Source organism: Mesocricetus auratus, unplaced genomic scaffold (assembly GCF_017639785.1).
Source record: "Mesocricetus auratus isolate SY011 unplaced genomic scaffold, BCM_Maur_2.0 Super-Scaffold_100011, whole genome shotgun sequence".
Lineage (NCBI taxonomy): Eukaryota > Metazoa > Chordata > Mammalia > Rodentia > Cricetidae > Mesocricetus > Mesocricetus auratus.
In genome coordinates this window covers 62,075,564-62,089,765 of record NW_024429195.1, presented here as the reverse complement: position 1 = coordinate 62,089,765, position 14,202 = coordinate 62,075,564, and the positions used below count along the sequence as shown (strand labels likewise).

Here is a 14,202-nt window from a genome sequence, read left to right as displayed (position 1 = left end):
CCACACACACATGAAAACCAAAAAGAGGGGAAGGGGAAGCAAAGAATCACAATAGGTGTTCTAGTGTTTAGCATAAAAGACAAGAGTGACTTGTTCAACTCCTTTCTGACATGTAAAAACAAGTTACCTTTCATCCAAATCAGTCCTTGGAGTTCTGAAAATGCAGTTGTCCGGTATGCTTTTGTATGGATGCCATTGAGGTCAAAAGCAGAACATTGAAACAAACTGATTTCACTCTGACTAAGAGTAAGACTACACAGTGAAGGGCTGCAATGGTGTGAAGACATTGATGCAATATTAACTAGAAAAAGGAGGTGGAAAACACAGAAGAAAAGGAAAGAAACAAATTAAGAAAGGAAAATACACACAGAAGAGAGGGGAAGAATTGATTTCCTGGGTCCCCTAGTGATAGTAAGCAAATCAAGCTTCAACTTTAGCTTCCTGAGGAAGAAAACTAGATGATTTTTGTTAGTAAGGAAAAAAGAAAAAACGCTGAAAATAGTTCCTAGAGAAAATGGGAACACATTACTCATTACCCATTCTGACTACATTACAGCAACAGTTTAACAAAGAAGGCTATATCTTAAGCTCTGTGTAACTAAGGATTTGTTTATAGGATAAGTAATCACTTTCAAATGAGGAAGACACCTTCCATTGCAGAGGATCACTTAGTAACTACAACTTTTCATTTTGTAGCATCAATTGCTCCCTTGGATGCACTGGGTTTGGCAAAACGCTTCTGAGCAGCCCCAGCCAGAATTTGTCATTATATAAATTTGTGATTTAAATTTTCAATGTTGTCAAACTTTTCTGTGTGCAATGCAACTCAGTGTTGAGCCAAACTCCATGTAGAAGAGATCACCCCATGTTTGACAATAAGTACGAAGTGGAATACTTTCAACAGCGAAATGAGGAAATATTTTTGTTTAACTCGAGCCAGTTCTTCCAGAGGTGAACCAATTAGTCTGCATTTAAGAAACATAGCAAGTTGTTGGCAAATGAAAGCAGCTAATGAGGAGGACATGCTAATTGTCATTTCTCATTAGTAACTTCCAAATTGGCAGGATTTCCTTTCATATCACAGTGGAAGGACAAAGCTCTGTTGACCACCGGATTGTTCTTGATTGCACACATGCTCTGCTGCCTCACTTTAGACTCAGCTTCCTCACGTATTAAAAAAGCCATCAGCTGGTATTTCATATGCATGTTTTAGAATGTATTCCTAATAGTAAACACCCCAACAAATACTTTGTAGGGATTGCTGGCTGACTTGGGGGTAGATATAGTTCTGTTTAGTGGTTGCCCTTCAAACTTTGGTTGGTCAAGCATGGGAATGTGTCTTTTAAAATAAGACATCTAGTCATTTCATCAAAAGGACTTCCAATTCTAAGGACTTCATTCTCTGATTTTACATTTTGTTGTCAGGAACAAAACAGGAAGACTCCCAGTAAGCAGGGATGATGAGAACGTAAAAATATATATTTCATTTGTAGATGGTATTCCAGGGACTTAGGCTAAAACTTCAATACGCTTACATCCTCATTTATGCATCACAATAGCTGTATACAGTGTACAGAGTATGACCAAGTTATAACTTTTGGACTTCTTCGATTTTAGGTTTTTAATTTCATCCTTCAGCTGATTGATGCAGGGATGAAATCTTTTAGATGCTCCCTTACTGACTTGAAGGATGTTCTGTCACTACCACAAAGAGGATAACAAGAGCATGTCACCTTGACACCATCTATATTAAAAACAATTTAGATTGCATGGTTCTCCTATCTTTCCCTTCTTGATACTTACAAAATTTGTTTACCCAATCTGCCTATCCAGAATAATTAAGATATATCCAGATATCCAAATACTCAGAATAACTAAGGTAACACTGATAAAGCATTTTACTATTACTAATGCATCCTTTTCTGCCTAACAGGAAACCAACTGTGGCAAGCATCAGGACACTGACTCTTTTCATACCTACCTGTACTTTGTCTCCATGTCTTGCTGTCCTCACTCCCGCTTGCTCAGCTAAGCATCTTCTATCTTTTGACAAGGCTGATGGAATACCAGTCCTCCTAACTAATATCCTACGTGCACCCTTGTTCCATTATAACTAATCCTGTAGATAGCACCCATGGGAATTTTTATGACATTTGAATCAGATTACCTTATTGTTTGCCCAAATGATTTCTAATCACTCTATCTACGAATTATACAGCAACAACAACAAGAGATCCACTTATGGAAATCTTGAACAGAATCCAAGTGCTTCTTTATTTCTCAGACTTTGACCCTTACCCAGTAGGGTACCAAATCTATTGCTCCCTGGCTTGTGACAACCATTATTAAATATTTATCAATTTTGCAAGACAGTGATACCGTATCAGTAGCTCAGAGTAGGATGTGACAGGAGAACTTGCACAACAGAAATCAGTGAGTGCTGGAAGTCAAGGCTGTTTTGGATTTTGCATGTTTGTTCTAGAGAGCTAGTTGTTGATCATCAACCACCACACAAATGTTGCTATTGCTTTTTGCCTCGATTGCAAGTTTCTACTGATGCTTTGCCTGACTGTGCTGTCTAGTTTTTGTAAGCTTGATACACATCAAGACATATCTGGGAAGAAGGACTCTCAATTAATGAGTCATCATATCAGATTCACCTGTGGGCATGTCTGTGGGGCATTTTTTTCATTAATGACCAATGTGGAAGTACCCAGCACACTGTGGGTGGTGCCAACCCTGCTCACGTGGTCTTTGGTGATACAAAAAGCAGGCTGAGCAACCCATGTGGAGTGAGCCAGTTACAACAGTTCCTCCATGGTCTCTGGTTAGGTTCCTGCCTTGGCTTCCCTCAGTAATGGAGTGTAACCAGAAGCTGTAATAAACCCTTTCCCTATCATGTCATTTCTGATCACTATTCTATCATAGCAACCACAACCAAGTAGGAGGCTGATGTTTGAGCATGAATGCTTTGTGCCCTTCTCTTTAGGACATTTACTTACACTGTTCCTTTCAGAAGTCTCCTCCTTTGGATGTTCACATTGCCCTACATCTAAACAGTCAAATCTAAACAAGATTTTCCTAAGGAGGATTTCTGTGACTATCTTAATCAAAGGAACCACTGGATCACATGACCTTATGTATAATCTCTACCCTGCAACTTAGAATGGTGCCACTGAGGTCACCTTCCTCTGCTGCAGGTAGCTTACATTTGATTTTAAACCGCAGAGGAACAAATAATAAAGCATATACTTCTCTAATATTCAAGAATCATAAGGTCAAACAGTCAGGGCTATGAGAGCTGGACATCAAGAGCTAGGGTCCCTGTCTTTCTTTCTTTCTGCATCCTCAGGACCTGACAGTCAACCTAGGGATTGCACAATGGTTGTTTCAACTCTAGGCACACTGATACACTTAGCCATCAAGAGAAAAAAAAGAGAAGATAGGAGTGAAGATCAAACTTCTGACAGCATACATGAGTAATCTGTCCATTTCAAAAGTACTTTTTGGACTTTGTGCTTACAATAACTTGCTCAAAATTAAAATAGATTCTGGACGGAGAAATTTATTCATTTTCTGCTTTCTGTAGTGTATGGTGGCAAGGGATAAGTGACTTTGGAAAAGACACTTCATATTCTCTTTCATAGTATTTAATACATTTTTTGCTACCCTAGTAGATATCAGCTTTAAATGACCAAGTTCCAACTTCAGATGAATTAAGTGTCAGATTTTACCTGCCAATCAAGTTCATCATTAATGGTTAAAAGACGACTCCATGAGTACTCCAGTTCACTGGAAGCTTGTTCTACTTGAGTGCCACTATTTCTTAAACTCTATGATTTGGTTCATACTGCTATTTTGTTTACAGTATTTCACTATTTTTAAATGAAGTGTTTCCAAATTTTTCCTAATACTATTATCAGTAATCAACAGAGACTTGACTGCTTTTCTCTACAGTACAATGTTATTACTATGAACAAATGCATTCTGACACAGTCTTATGAATATTTGCTGTGGCTCATGATGTATGTTGTCATATTTAAACAAAAATTTGTGTGAAACTTCAATGTCTTTTTCTAATCCATTTTAAATATCAAGTTAAAGGAATAAATAAGTGTATGAGCAACAAAACTAAATGCTGGTGGTTTTTCCTTTAAGCCTGTCTTTACATTTATTGGTTGTTTAGCTTTGGGCCAGATAATTCATATATCTAAGCCTTATTTTGTCTTTCTTTGGCTGTATTATAGAAATGATAGTAATCTTTCTGTATACCTGTGAGGATCCTAAGTACTGCAGATAAGGTTTCAAGAAATAACAGCCTCTAGCTCATATTGATCCAGAAAAATACTCCCCACATTGTAGCTACCAAGTATGTAAATGCTGGAATCTTTCATACAGCATGGAGGAGTATTTGAAAATAACACAAGGATAGCTTCATGTATACTTTAAATCATCTCAAGATTACTCATGATTCCTAATTTATAAACAAAATATGCTATCTAAATCATTGTCATATTCTACTATCTACGGAATAATGACAAAAATATCTGCATAGATTCTCGTTGCACATTCACTCTTTAAAACTGACTTCCCGTGATCTAGAGTACCCATGGAGTCATCTTTCAACCCTTAATGAAGACTTTTTTTGTATTTATGTTTAATTGTACCAAAGGAGAATCTCTAGATATAAACATTTGACTGCATATGAGCCACATTTCAAATGTAGCCCAGATCTTAGAAGCATATTGCTTGATTCAAATTTCTATTCTTTCATGACCAGCTCTTTTCTTTTTTTATTTTTTTATTTTTTAATTTTAAATAGCTTGTTTTACATGTCAATCCCAGTTCCCTCTCCCTCCCTTCCTCCCACACTCCTCTTCCCCCCCACCCTCCCACCCTATTGCCAAATCCTTCCACATAGGGGATATCTAGAGTCGACCAGCTCTTTTCTTAGAGAACAAACCTTCTTCTCCGGATCTACATTTCCTCTTTTACAGAATGAGTATCATTGTAATTCAAAAGCCAAGGATACGTTGAGATTTTATGGCAATGATTCTAAATATGATTTTCTATTACAGTAACTGGGAAACTGAAGATTCTGAAGCTTAGGTCACATACAGGATCAATGAAATCAGAAATACACATGAGTAAGATCCGGGCATCTGTGATTTGTCAGTGCTCTCAGTTACTTCCAGTGGGCTGTCTAGCCTAATAACCATGCTATTCTGTCACTTGAAATCTCTCCAGGCGCTCCTGTTGATCAATAACTACCACCTGAGAGAGGTGCACTGCTAAATGCATAAGGGTTAATCTTCATTGAAAGAGGAAAAATTAAGAGCTCAGACTCTCACCAAGAAAACCTGCAGAGCACAGAGCTATTGTCAAAGTACCGAATGTCAAAGAACAGAAGCTGCTGAAAGTAAAGCAGTGATGGAAATGGGAATTAAAAGCACGGGGTCAAGAGTTGCTCAGAAGCAGATTCCAGACTAAATTTCCCATTTGCTAGTGAGTTGCTTAAAACCTCCATACCCCTGATGAGAACATGTGGGAAATGTAGATATTTTAGCCCATTTACAAGTACGTGTGAGGATGGAATGAATTAAAAGTTACACAGATACTAACACGGCATGACTTTATACTCTAGCATTAGTGTCTGCCTACCCCTACATTCATGCTGAAGGAATTGCTATCACAATGTTGATCAGTAAAAGCTTTGAGAGGTGATTGGAGACATAGGAGCCATGCCTATTACGAGTCCATGACATTAATCAGAGATTGGGCTACATGGCCTCAATAATTAAACTCTGAGCATGAATCCTGGCTTGTGTGTGCTTGCTTGCCCTCCCTCTACATTGTCAGGCACACAATGTTACCTGTTATCTGGCCCATGCTCATGGACTTGCCAGTCTTTCAGTCTGTGAGAAGTAAATTTATTTGCTTGATAAGTGGCCCAGTCCACCAGTTCCTGTTATAGCCACAGAGTACAAACTGACACAGATTGGTGTCCAGATGAGGACCTACAGCAACAACCAATATCAGAAAACTGAGGACAGTTTAATGCCCTAGACTCATTATGGGAGGAGTGGATGGGGCTTGGGCTGGGGGGAGGCAAGTGTTAGGAGAGGTGGTTGAGAGAACTTTGGTTGGAGTGTAAAAATGAAATTAAAAATAAATGTAATAAAAAATTCATATAAAATGGTACCCAAGCAGAGAGTCTAAGAGAGCTTGGAAAAAGTTAGCAGTAGGCTGTGATCTGTCAACAAAGTATAAAGGGTGACTCTAATGAGAGATCAGAAGTAGTAAGGAAAAAAAGAAGTAGAAAAGAGTAGAGAAAGTTTCTAACTTCTCAGAATTACTCACTGTGGTCATGGTAAGAATGCTAAACAGAAATACAGACAGTAAAGGCAATGAGGCCTCACATCAAAATGAGAAATAAGATACTGGAGACCAGAACAAAGGGCATTCTTGTTACACAGCAGCAAAAACGTTTCTGGAATTACAGCCCTGTCCTAAACCCTTATGGAATAGAGGACTTCAATGTGATGGGCTAAAATAACTAGCAGTGAAAAATATCTAAGCAGCCAGCACTCTGGGCAGCTGCATGGCTACTTTTAACTTATACATTATGAGATAGCAAATGAATTGTTTAAAGATGGAAGATAGAATTAAAAGAATATTGGAAATCAAAAAAAATGATTTACATGTGTAAAAGAAAGAATTTTGTTTGAAAAAGAATACAAATGGGATGGCCATGCAACCATTTGGTAAAGTGATTGATATAGGCAGAAATGGGCTAAGTACTGGTCAACAAGAAAATGGGAGAGTCAAGGAAAACATAAATCTTTAGACATAATATTCTAATTTCTATACCTCTATGTCCACCATGCAAAATATAAATTAGATTAATTCTCCAGTTTTAAGACTTCATGTATTTTACTTCTAACATTTTAGCTGTATTTGTACTTTGTCCTAATTATAAAATTAGGTTGTGGTTTTATCTGTTTTGCCTGTTTCTATTTTTTGGAGTTGTAGTGTCTATTTCATGCCTATCTTATCACAGTATTTTGTAAGTAGATTATGTTTTGATTTCATACATCTTCCCAATAAAGAGAATTTGTTTCAAGATGAATCATGAATTGCATGTCATCTCTATCTGATTTAGATGAAAGTTTGAACTTTACACCTCAGGGGTGTTGCTGGAATGGATTTAGGCTTTTGAAACTCTTGAGATGTAAAGAATGCATTGTGTATATCAGAAGAGTCTGAGTGGGAGAGAGGCCCAGAGACATGATATGGTTTGAATAGTCCCATGAAATCAATGTGGAAATGTAATTGCCGCTGTAACAATAATAACAACCAGGACATTTTGAGAGGAATGAGTCATTAGAGTTCTACCTTGAGGATGGGTTAATCATCTGCATTTTCTGTTGTTGTAGATGTGGTCTAGTTCTCTTGAGAGTGACTCTCTGTTCTAGATGTTAGCTCTGTCTTGTTGCTTCTCACACCACAGCCTCTGCCCTCATCAGGTTGCAGTCCTTTGATATTGAACTTCTCTGTGTCTAAAACCATTGTGAGTCATAAATTGTTCTTTATAAATTAGCTAGTTTGTACCATTTCCATAGACCATCTGAAAATGGACTAAGATTCCCAAGTCACAGATGTTCAATGACAGTTTACCATTCCTTTTAAGAGGAGGGTGAATAGAGCTGGAGATGTAAAGGTGGATGGGCATACAAGTGTGAGTCCTAGCTGTTCCCTTTTCACGGTGGCATGGCAATGTTAACAGTCAATAAAGCAAAGGTTTCAGAAAGAAAAACTATTTGGTTGAGTTTCTTTTCCTTGTGGATGTTTAGCAATCTTTTCATCCCTATTTAGTACCCATCCTAATCAAAGATACACTAGTAAGTTCAAGCTTTTATGTTAGTATCCAATTTAGGTTTTATGAAATAAAAACAGGAGTTCTCAGCAAGAACTACAAGACAGCTCTAATAAATAAGCCACAGTCTTCATTGTAGTTTGAATAACTGAGTTTACCCAAAAGCTTTGTATTCTTTCCAGGATTCTGATCTTGAAGAGTTTTTCTACAGAACCAGAATTCTGGATACAGATCCAGTTCTTATGTCCAGTTACCAGTCACAGCATCTTGGCTTGCACTGGAGGGCCCAATGTCTTCCATGTTTGGTTTCTAGAATCCCGTTATCTTTTATCACCTTCTGTGTTTCTCTGGATTCATACTGCAGGACTCAAACAGACTGATATCAGCAAGATGGCTCAAGTCCCAATTTCCATTTCCTCCTGGACTCTGTCAGCTGCTCAGATAGACACAGAAGGCAGGATGACTATGATCCTCACTGCCTATGTGGCCAAGAAAGGCATGATAATCTCTCTTCCTCCCAGAATCCACTCTTTACAATTCTTCTGTGGCCTTCCACCCTTGACTAACGGAGCAGAAACAAATGTTTTGTGATTCTGTCAAAAATTAAAAAGTTGTCCCTTGAAAATGCTCTGTCTTCAACCAGGCACCCATGTAAGGACTGGGAAAGACTTAATGGTGCAATATAACAGAACAAATTTAACATCCAGTAAGTCATAGTTTGTTTCAAGAACCTCGTCTTGAACAGTATTTTGCCTACATGATATCACCTGGAAACTTAAAAGCAAAGAAGGGGGATGCCACTCAGAGGTTGGGTGTTGCTTCCTCAGGGTTCATATTTCATTTCAAGGTATTAACATGCTGTGGTACTCAACCTAACCACTTTAAACTCTTGGCATTTACAGTAATTCTGAGATGCCTTTAGCATCCTTTTTATATACTCTCTCAAAAAATAAGAGAATACAAGGCTTTCAGGGATATTAGGAATGCAAAAAAATCTAAGATCATTTTGTTAAAATTTATTACTTAGGAAATAATGAACTGCTATTTAGAAAGTCACTTTTAGCATTTCTTATAAATAAGAAACTCGGGTCTTATTTTCACACCTTCTCAGTCAATATCTCTCAACTGCAGATGAGGGCTAGGGGCCTGAATCTCAGTAAGTTCTCTTAGTGATCTCAGGAACAATTATATTTGGAACCATTAATCTGTAACAGATTTTAACAGCCCTAACTGCACAATATAATCCCATAGGGGTTTTAAAATGGTAATGTTCGCTAGAGCAACGGCATCTACTCTGCATGCCTTTGAGCCTGGTGTCCAGATACCATGCAGCACCAGTCACAATGTAATCCCTTGCATGTGATTGCAGCAGGCATCTGTGTTTACAAAGCCCCCTGGAAGATCATAGTATACATCTGTGATAGTTTATCTTCACTGTCAAACTGACTCAATGTAGAATCATCGTAGAAATATGCCTGAGTGTGTTTGAGGGCATTATTTTCAGGAGGATTCAGACAAAGAAAATACCTTCTGAATGTGATTGGATTCATCAGTGGAAGGATCCTGGATGGAATAAAAAGAAGCAAGTAAGCAAACCACCAACATTCATCTCTCTGCTTCCTGAGACTGCAGATCAATGGGGCCAGCCATCTTCTACCCCTACACACCAGCACAACATGGATGTGCATACAAACACATACATACACCACACAAACTTGGGAATACAGAAGTTAGAAATGGGTGAATGCCCAGGAATAAAGGAGGAAAACAGGTGTGCAAATTGAGATAGAGTGAGAGTGAGAACTAGTGGAACAGATGGGTGAAAACAGAGTGTCAAAAGGAACACAGATATCAGGGAAGACATCCTGGTATTATTTGAGCTAAGTCTCCCCTGCAGGTACTAATGTATCCTCCATAACATGCCTTCTCTCTCCTTTATGTCCTTGTACACCCTTTCGTGTTTCTGCTTTAACCACATTGAACTCCTTTCATTCCTTAAATGACACACTCCCTTGATTAAGCCCTCCATCATCACTGATTCTCTTTGTCTAAAATACTCAACATTTTCCTGTGTTCATCAACTACCTAGGAATTTTCTTAGTGTTGCTCCTTGTTGGTCTCCCATGGGATGAAATATGTCTTCACCATAAATGTCCAGATTCCCTGTATCACACTGTTTAAAGCATATATGCAAACATCTATACATACATGCATACATACATACATACATACATACATACATACGTACGTACATGTCATATCTGGGGCCCTAAGACAGCATATCCCACACAGCAAGAGAAAGGACTCTATCCTCTGCCACATGTCTCTATTCATACACAAAAAGTTAGCAATATTAAAAGAATGAATGGATTGCATGCCATTTCACAGGAAATGTGCTAAAATGGTGTGACATTCAGTGCCTTGTTTTAGAAAGGGTGAAAATGGATTTCTAAAATACAGCCTCAGGGTGGTGGGGTTAGTAATGCAGGAAATAAATTTGATTGCTAAAGCCTCCAATAAACCCTCGAATGACCTGCACTTTATCCAGTAGGTAACAGGATGTCAGTGAAGTTTTATGTTCAAGGGTATAAGAACTAGATTTGTCATTCAGGAGACTTCCTCTAGAAGCCATGCAGTGGTGGCCTGAAAGGGAAAGACTAATGGAAAGGAGATCAGCCGGGATATTTTCCGGTGCCACAGGTGAGAAACGTCAAAGGCTTCCCGGAAATAATGAGGTGGAGAATGCCATTCAGCAGGCACTTTTTAGATGGGATCTATAGCACTTGCTGACTAACTGCACGTAGGAGTGAGAGAGAAAGACGATGCCGCAGTCTAGCTCGGGAGTCAGGCTGCTCGGGGTCCTGTTAATGGAGACACACAATGCATGAGGAGAAAGAGCTGGTTTCAAGGAATAAAAATAATGAGCTCAGCATTAAACATACTGAGTTCTTTGTGCCCATGGGGTATCTGGGTAGAGTATTTTATGCGCTGGAAATGCATAACATCTCGGCTGGTACTTCATCGATTGTAGATGTGCCTGGTGTTGTCCAATTGACTGTGCTGTCTTCCAGTACATGTACTAGGAGACAGGGTTTGGAAACTGACAGTGTCCCATTGATTTCGTGAATTGCTTTATTTTGGGCTACAATTGGCAATCAAAATAACTGCTTCAAGGGGAGATTCTATAATCCCTTCCTGGTATTTTTTTTCAGTTAGATACACCAACCCATGCTATGTTTACCCAAATTCAAAAGTATAACAATTTTTTCAATAGGTAACTGCTGTTTATATTTTTTCTCATTCGTTTTCTCAGTTTCCATGATTTCAGAAAGGAAATACATTATTCTTGATAAGCTTTGTATTGCATATAACAGAAATCTAAACTGATAGACGAATGGATGGATGGATGAACAAGTGGGTGGATGAATGGATTTGTAATAGTACTGCAGTGATATGTAATATTTTCTGTAACTAGTTGCCTAGGAATTGAAAGCTTAATATCCTACTGTTTAATGCCTAACTGACTTTTCAGTGGGGTGCTGACTACAGCAACTGTGTGGGAAGGAATCACTATAAATATTTTTAAATAGGCTTTCATTACATTATTTTCTCTTGGCAATGTTAAATAATCCAAGGATTTAAAGGGTTTTTTTTTGCTGACTGCAAAAGATAACCTAAGCCTTGATACATTAACCTTTGACATGAATATTTGAAAATTCTCTTGATGCTGTTCTAAAACCTGGTAAATGAGACTATGCTCAGATTTCTGTTTTGAAAAGATAGACAAAGAAGTTGGAGAATAAACCACTTCAGGTGGACAGAAAACAGATGATGAAGACCTAGAACAATGCACCAGTGAATAGAGGCTGAAATGGAGAAAGTCAATCAAATCATTTTCTCCATCAAATACTTACAATTAACACATACCAAACTGTGGGAGTGTTGGCAAACAAACTAGTAAAGTTTCTTTCTCAGTTTATAGACAAAGACAGGAGCCACTCAACAGCCAAATCATCATGATAATAAGTGTAATTTGTATCCATGATGAATGTCTTATAAAAAGAAAAGAGAAACTCAAAAAAAGTATGGTGGACACACAGTATTTAAGAAGCCAAATTAGAAAGATCTTGAGTCTGGACTATTTAGTGAGGTTAATGCTAAGAAATGCCATCAAATATATAAGTAAAAATGTATGTTTGATGTGACCTTTGACCAGAAGATGAAACCAATAAGTTTCAAATTTTAACTTCTGAATTTACAATTAATCCCACCCAATTATCGACAAGAACAATGTCATCACTCTCTGCATTTTGCTGATGTGACAGTTTACTCTCTGTCTCCATGTTGTTTCCCCCCACACACTCAGATGTTGCAAGAGCAATTGAACTACTGGAAAAGCTACAAGAATCCGGCGAAGTACCAGTGCACAAGCTACAGTCTCTTAAGAAGGTGCTTCAGAGTGAGTTTTGTACAGCAATCCGAGAGGTAGGACACAGATTTTTAGCAACTACATTTGGCCATATGTCTTCTGGGTATAAAACACGTTTTGCCGTATAAACAGTTGAAATTGTTAAGCTTGGAAGAACATCTTTGCTTTCTGTTTTTAGCTCCTTGGACAGATGATAAAATATAATTTAGTCTGCTAAATTCTTAAATTAGACCCATGCAGAAATTATGCACTTATATAAAACCAAATGCTGATTTTATGATACCAGGGAAGGTTCTGCTTCTACAGGTGACTGTAGTGTTCATCTTAATCAACTTTGCAGTCACATGAAGCCACCTGGAAATTCAAGTAGAAATAATCATAATTAATGAGATGATTTCTTAGGGATAAACTTGAATAAATCTTTCAAAGTTAAATATGAAAGAGTAACTTCCTACCAGTTAAATATGGTTACTAAAATATCAATGTCTAGTGTGATAATGAGAGGAGATCTCCAAGTAGACTGGCATACCTTTGTAGCAAGTCTGCATAATTCTTTTCCAGCTAATCATTGTTTTTGTTAAGTGAGGTAAAAACAATTATATTCATATGACAATCTAAATCTCATAAATTGGATTGTGGTAAAACTGACTTATTCAACTGATAAATTTAATTGGTCACAAGAAAAATATCCTTCAGATATTTAAGCTAACTCATTTATGTAGTAACCTATTATACCTTATCTGTCACTCACTAGATAAAAATCCTTTAATCAGAATGCAGACCTATAAATATAGCATAGCTGTTGTTTTAGGAGTCACAGCTGATGAATCTTCTACTGGTCTCCTACTCAAGGCCATGTAAACCCACTGAACACCAGGAAAAGTTGGTGTTAGCACAGTGCATGCCTCTGACGGACAGATACTCCAGGTTTCCATCTTCTTTTGCAATGCTGCACGTAGATGATGCTGGTTTATAAGTCACTGATAGGAACAAAAGACCTGTATACATCACTGCAGCAGAGACCCACATACTCTGTTCATTTAAAAGGTAGACTCTGCAATGCACTTAGGGTTTAGATTTGGTGGGTGTTTGACTTACACTATATTTCTGTTCAGCATTTATTAGGTGAAGTTGTTCACTATTTGCATTTTGTTAATACTGAACATAGCTTCAATAAATAACTATAATTACGTTTCTAAATTTTCAACCTGTCAGTTGGACAAAGGCTGGAAGGAAATGTCTCAGAATGTAGTAGGTCTGTAGCTGTCTTCACATTAGTACAAAACGTATATCATACCGAGAAAGCCAGGGACTCATACAGATAACCTCCTGTGAATGCTTTGAAGCAGGAGCTTAGTTCTCCAGGCTCTTTTTTCTTTCCCTTTGGATTGTGTAATCTCTTGAGAATTTTAGCCAACTTTTCCTTTTTTTAGAGATTAAATCATCTCTTCTGTGTCACAGCATTCTGATTTCCACAGAAGGGACTCAAGGACAAGGCACATAAAACATTTGTCTCTGCTCAGTAACTATGTGGCTCATGATCAGTTCCAAGTTTCTGTGTTCACAAAACCTGCACTCTTCATGAAAGAAAGCGTGATAATTAAGGTTACAATAGAAAATGAGAGAGTGATGATACCATAAACAGTGAAAAAGTGGATCAGAGGGGTTGGAGTAAGACTTTCCCAATTTAGTAAAGTCAGAAAAAACTAATTGAATATGGAAAAAAGTCACACACATTCTGAGAAGGTTGGTGTTTCAGGCACAGCAAGTCACAAGTTCAAGACCTTAAAGGCAAAAATGCATGAATGACTATCCTGAAAGGCAGCAAGTCTTCATGAATGGAAAGGCACATTCCCTAGAAAAAGCTGGAGAGCAGGCTACATATGACTTCATAGAC

General features: G+C 37.9%; 1 protein-coding gene across 7 annotated transcripts in view; it reads left to right on the top strand.

The window, feature by feature from the left end:
- The window catches only part of Lin7a (lin-7 homolog A, crumbs cell polarity complex component), a 135,681-nt gene that overhangs the window by 31,290 nt on the left and 90,189 nt on the right, over positions 1-14,202 (top strand). For 4 of the 7 annotated variants that reach the window (XM_005068046.4, XM_013111905.3, XM_040754938.1 and 1 more), the window contains one exon: positions 12,243-12,361. The exons of 2 other annotated variants lie outside the window; for them this stretch is intronic. In XM_005068046.4, the coding sequence (XP_005068103.1) occupies positions 12,243-12,361 (119 nt within the window). Of the gene's footprint in view, positions 1-12,242; positions 12,362-14,202 lie in introns of those variants that run through there. One more of the 7 variants, XM_013111907.2, reaches the window with a different exon arrangement.